Source organism: Camelina sativa, chromosome 8 (genome assembly GCF_000633955.1).
Source record: "Camelina sativa cultivar DH55 chromosome 8, Cs, whole genome shotgun sequence".
NCBI lineage: Eukaryota > Viridiplantae > Streptophyta > Magnoliopsida > Brassicales > Brassicaceae > Camelina > Camelina sativa.
Window position 1 is genome coordinate 8,505,749 of NC_025692.1, and position 6,391 is coordinate 8,512,139.

Sequence of the window (6,391 nt, forward strand, 5' to 3'; positions counted from 1 at the left end):
ATAGGAATAATTCTTACCATAGAACCTCGGTGGCATCATGTTTGGTACAAGCAGTGTACACATTGGAACGAGACAGACAACAAAACAGGATTGGTCTAAAGTCACAAGCCAACCACTGGTGGGAGTTTTTCAACTTCACTTTAGCCGAAACCCTAATCGACGACTCAGATGGATCCATATACGGCGCCGTGTTCGAATACAAACACTTCTTCTCTTACAATTACCATAACACCCATCATTCGAAACCACCTCCTCGTCACGTGATCGCGTTCCGTGGCACGATCATGAAACGGCACTCTCGGTCACGCGACCTTAAGCTCGACCTACGCTGCGTCCGCGACTGCCTCCAAGACAGCACTAGGTTCGTGCATGCGATTCAGGTGATTCAAAGTGCGGTGGCTAAAACTGGTAATGCAGCCGTGTGGCTAGCCGGACATTCTCTTGGAGCAGCCGTGGCTTTGCTTGCCGGGAAGATCATGACTAGGTCTGGTTTCCCTCTTGAGAGTTACTTATTTAATCCTCCGTTCTCGTCGATTCCGATTGAGAAACTGGTGAAGAGTGAGAAGCTTAAACATGGAGTTCGATTCGCTGGAAGTCTCGTCAAAGCCGGAGTAGCAATCGCTGTCAAGGGTCGCCACCATAATAAGGTAACATATTCCATTTAAGAATATTTGGGGTTTTAATTATTTTCACACAGACTTTATTTTGTAAAATTATTAACTAAGATTTTCTAATTTTTTTAATTTAATTTTTTTTTTCGAAAAATATCCATAGAGTTAATTAGATAGAGAAAATATGATTTTTTTTTCGTTATAAAAGAAAAAAAAACTGTTACCTTTTGTTTTTTTCTATCTAAACATATCATTTAAAACAAAAAAAAAACTAATAATAAATACAGTAGAAATTACAAATGATCACATTTTAGGTTTAAAATTCTAAACTGGTATAAAATTTCGAAAATAACAAATTAAGCAAAATAAAACTTCTAAAGCATCGTAGACCGTAGTATAGCAATAACTAAATAAATCCAAAAACGACACAATTTAAATGAAATGAAAAGCGTAATTGTTGCTCAACTTTGTCTTTGAGGTTCTAATCTCTAACAAATATATAGTGATGTGTATTGTTTACAGGGTCAAGAAGACGATTCATTTATGAAGTTAGCATCATGGATACCATATTTGTATGTGAATCCGTCAGATCCAATATGCTCAGAATACATTGGTTACTTCAAGCACAGAAACAAAATGTTTGAGATAGGAGCCGGTAAAATCGAGAGAATTGCTACGAGGAACTCACTTAGGAGTCTGTTATCAGGCGGAGGAGGAGGAGGAGGTTCGTCTTCGGATTCTTGTTCATCAGAGCCTCTTCATCTTTTACCATCGGCGTATATGACTATAAACATTAGCCAGTCGCCTACTTTTAAGAGGGCTCATGGGATTCATCAATGGTGGGATCCGATGTTTAATGGTGAATATGTTTTGCATCAATTTTAATCTCTGACTTCTACAAATGCTTTTGTAACCAGAGTCAAAACTACATATATTTATTTAATAGTTTGCATGTTTGTCGAATCAGTATTTTACCACGTCAATAATAGTCTCGATGATGATCACTTTAATCATGCGAGTATAGAACAGAGATTTCAGAATCACGAACGTTCCATAACTCAACAAGACTAGGATTCTATATAATAACCAAATCATCATATTCATTACCAAACCCACTGTTTCGAAAAGCTAAGGGTTAGATTAGTTCAAAGACAGTGACACTTATTTATTGTTATGGACACTGGATATACACCTGTTGAACAATCACAAAACATAGATTGGCGCAGAGGAGCGATAGAGATAATTTCAGTTTCAGTTCCACTAATACTGGTCGAGCCGGTTGTCCATAATGGCAGAGACAGTGCTGATAAACTCCTCTTCTGTTGTCTCTGGGGAACCTATGGCTTCTGCATCGTGTATGATTTGTTCGATCACAGATTCGTTCTTGAGTGTTTCTCTGCTTTCCGATGGTAAAAGGTGTGAGACCTTTTGCAGAACCTTTCTTGAGAAGCATGGTTGAAATGCGAAGGACACGCGTGCATGAAGGCGGAATCTCCCAACCATGGAATCTCAGAAGATCAATGTCTTGCTCAGAGTCCAAAGATTTGATGTATTCCAATGTTTCTGAAGAGTACGGCTGTTTTGCTTGAGGCCAGTATAGCCATTCGAATGTGCAATCTTCAAACTGCACAAGAACAAATAAGGTGTTTTCAGCTGAAATATTCTGCAGATTTGGAAACCAAAAGTGAATATCAATATCCCTGTTTGAGTATAGTAGAATTGTTTACCTTATTGGGAAAGCAATAGCCATGGTCGATTGGAGTAAGCACCATCTGTCCATCATTTCCGTCTCGGCTAACCAAAATGTTGCCAGCGTGGCGATCTGCATTAGCCAGCCTTATGTCTAGAACCGATATCTTGTGAACCTGATCGACACGAAATACTCCGTATCCCATATCTTCACAACTTCCCACATTGCTCACAAACATCTGCAGTGAACCAATCTTCGTGTTCTCGGGAGAGAAATTGTAACCATTGGGATGGTTGAAATCTTTGTGCAAGCATTTGACCATTGCTGTCGGCGGAACTCCAGCGAAACCAGTTTCTTCATGAGGAAAAGTTCGTGGTCCAATCATGGGATAGTCCAAAATGTAGGCTGCTACTTCTCTGATAGCTCCTTCACCGACCTGTGTGCCTTTCTTTAGTCCCTCGCCATCAACTGAAACAGGCTGTCCGTGCGGATTGTTCACAGCCATTGGTTCCTCATCAATGGGCTTGAAGACAGAGACATACTTGTGGCCAGATGGATCTTGCATAAAGTACGCTCCTCCTGATCCATCAGATGATTGAATCGGGCCATTTCCCTTCTCCAAGCCTTCTTAAGTGGAGCTGATAAGCTCTTCGAGCAATAGAGGCAGTTTAATTTCAGGATTAACAATAACAGGCTCCACAAAGAACTCTTTAGGCTTTGCTTGTGGTGATATGTTTCCTCTGCTACCATCCACATTGTTCTTGTGATTTACATCATCAATAAACACCTCAAAATCCTTCCCGACTGGTTTTGCCTTGACTTTAACAGATTTTCTAATTAGCAAGTGAATCACATTCTCTCCCTTTTTACAGAGATCAGTGATGAGTCTCTGGTCATCTAGCTCCTCACCATCTAAAGTGAGTTCATGATCCCTGGGGATTCCAAGATCGTTTTCCTTTAAGGCAATTTGCTGCTTCACATAACCAACATTTCTACTCCTCTCAACAACGAGCTCAAACTCCTTCCCACCAACAGTTCTTACAGAAATGGCCTGGAGATCTGAAATTTTAACAACCAAATGCAACAACTTCCCATCAACAACACCATAATCTCGAATTTGGGAATCATTTCGAGATAGCTCTCTACCATCATACAGAAGCCTCTGCTTCTTCACGAAAAACCCCTTGATACTCTGAATCCTTAGCTTCACAGATGCTATTGAATCTGACTCCATGACCCGCTTCGGGATCACAGATCCAGCAATAGTCAGGAAAACCAAGATTGGGTCGTCTAAGTTCGAACCAAACCGTCCAATAATACCTGGAAAGTTTATAAGTTCCTCCAGGGCTGGACTCAACGCTACACTAGCAACTGACATTCCAACTGTACACTACTATTCCTAAATCCTGAAGAACCGGATTCCTGGGAATGAAGAGAGCTCAACAGGAATAAAGGGTGAAATCCCAGGAATCAACCCTTATCTTCTCCCGTGAGCTTTTGAAAAGACCAAGTTCCTGCACGGATTCAGGAACTCTGGAACAGAAAGGCCTTGTAACTCACATCTTGCCGAGCAATATTTTCCAAGTATTCATATTGAAGCTAAAACAATCCCAAAACCACCTAGGATTAGGCTCTCATTCAAATCGTGGAAGCTGAAAAGTATCTTTCTACTCGCATCAATTGCAACGAACCTGAATAAGAACAATGATCACAAGGATTAGACATGGAACAGCAATAACTTAATTGATATCCCAAGGGGAATTCATAATTCAGTAATTCAAGGACATCAATCACCATTTTCTAATTCACAAGAGATTATCACAGATGTCAAATATTCAGATCAAACACAAAAACATTTATCAAAAAAACACTAAAAAAAACGCCAACCTCTTTGAATGGATGATGATTTGTGATGATGAACATACCTCAAAGTCTGATCTTAGCGAACTATATAAACTCTAAAACCTTACATTCTCTCATCTATATATAAAATTAGAAAATCTTGATATCTAAAAATAGCTTTGAAAGCATAACCAAACAACGGCCACAAATTAGTTTCAAGTCAACGTCTTAATCGGATTTTTATCATCTAAAACCCAAAAAAACAAAGCTGGTGCCTAAGTTTTCAAACTTTATCCGATTTTGACTAATCTTATTTTTAGGTCTGATAAAAACTAAAAATTGAATCTAAACACTAAATCCAGCACAATACTCAAAACCTACAGTTTCAATCCATAAACACTAAAGAGAAGCCTCAGATCATCTTAACGAACATCTCCAATTTTGAGCCGCTACAGAAATCTCTATAACTCACAACAGATTTCGAAATTTTTAATTTACATTTCACGATTACTCATGATCGGAGAAGATATCGGAAAGATAAATCGAAATCAACAGATTCTACAGAGAGATCGAAAATTCCAAAANAAAAAAAAAAAAAAAAAAAAAAAAAAATTGCCATACCTAAAGGAATCAAAATCCGCGAAGCGATGAATCAACCGAGCGATTCTTCTCGGTGAAATCGGAACTGGTGTGCGATTAAACTTACTCGCCAAGTTTCTTCGCAATCCGAAAACCCTCTCTCCACTATTTTTTTTTTTCCCCGAGAACTTCTTTTTTTAGCGTTTCCCAGAAAAAGAAAGGACGAAGAAGAAGAGGAGAGAGAGAGAGAGAGAAACAGTGGTAAGTCTTCTTTGAACAGCGGCGAAGTTTGTTGGGATCTATTTATACTGTTTAACCTCGCTGACTTTTTAACGGAGGTTTTTATCCGAGTATTAACGCCGTGAACTCTTCCCCAAGGCAGGTTACCGTTTCCGTAACGGACGCATATGTTTACCGTTTCAGACCGACTCTAGTGATTTTCAATCAAAGACTCTCTTTTTGCCTTTGTATTTGTTTCTACTTTATTCTTCCAACATTTAAAGAGAAACTTTATATATCAAATTAAATTCTGAAGGACAATATATATATATATATATATAATTCCTATAAAGTTAAAAGAAAAAGTATCATACAAAGTTGATTAAAAAATGTATGAGTGACATCAATAATCTCCTATCCAAAAGATAAAGGAAGTAGAGAATTAGGCAATTTTCAATTTATTGAAAAGATTATTAAAATATATTTCAATTTATTGAAAAGAACATTAAAATAAATTTTCATTATCTTTTGTATATGAAATAAATTGGTAGAGTTCTCAAAAAAAAAAAAAAGTATACAATATAAATGTTCATCCTAAAAAATGTCACAAAATTTCAAAAAATGTCCAAACAAATTCAACAAGAAACATTAACCCAAATTAGAAACGAATTAAATTTTAGTAATAACCAATTATTCATGAGAGATAATACCATTTATTCATGTAATAAAGAAATTAAAAAAAAAAAGAATGTGAAAAAATAAAGGAATTAAAGCAACAATGTTTGTGACCTCTTCACAAGTTTCTCTCTATAAACTCCCAAATCCTCTGTTCCATGTATACCCGGTCCTTTCTCCTCCGAGGCATATGCCGTTCATCAGGAAATATCAACAACTCATACCGCTTACCAGCTTCGACAAGCGCGTTTACAAGCCTAGCAGTATGTCTGAAATGCACATTCTCATCGATCATTCCGTGTACTAACATCAGCTTCTGCTTATCAGTCAGGTTCTCCACATGATGCATCACCGCGCTTTTCAGGTATCCCTCCTCCTCCTCTGAGGGAAGTCCCATGTACTTTTCTGTATAGAATGAGTCATAGCCATCCCAAGATGTAACAGGAGCACCCGAGACAGCGCAGTTAAAGATCTCAGGGTATCGTGTCAAGAGTGTAGCTGAGAGGTAACCACCGTAACTCCAACCGTACACCCCAATGTGGTCTGGTTTAGCTAGGCCTTGGTCTATTAGCCATTTGGCTCCGGTTACTTGATCTTCTGCATCAACATATCCACAGTTATTCTTGATCCAAGATTCAAACTTCAGCCCACGTCTTGCAGTTCCTCTGTTATCAAGCTGCAAAAGATTTATAGAGATTATATATCAATTCTAAAGCCTCATCTTTAGAGTGAACCTTATTCAACAGTTAACTGATGAAGAAAAAAAAAAAAAAAA

General features: G+C 38.0%; 2 protein-coding genes and 1 pseudogene across 2 annotated transcripts in view; 1 reads left to right on the plus strand and 2 right to left on the minus strand.

Annotated features, from left to right (window-relative positions):
* LOC109124963 (GDSL esterase/lipase At4g10955-like) lies at positions 9-1,574 on the plus strand (the record flags this gene model as incomplete). The annotated part of the gene is made up of 2 exons (XM_019228697.1): positions 9-647; positions 1,134-1,574. Coding segments are annotated over 2 exons (1,002 nt in total), but the record flags the coding sequence as incomplete, so codon positions are not given.
* On the minus strand, positions 1,685-4,976 carry LOC104706725 (annotated as a pseudogene).
* LOC104706728 (dipeptidyl aminopeptidase 4-like) overlaps positions 5,598-6,391 on the minus strand; it is a 4,112-nt gene continuing 3,318 nt past the window's right edge. The window contains exon 6 of the mRNA XM_010422940.2: positions 5,598-6,292. Within this exon, the coding sequence (XP_010421242.1) occupies positions 5,735-6,292 (558 nt within the window). The 3' untranslated portion in view covers positions 5,598-5,734. The remainder of the gene's footprint in view (positions 6,293-6,391) is intronic.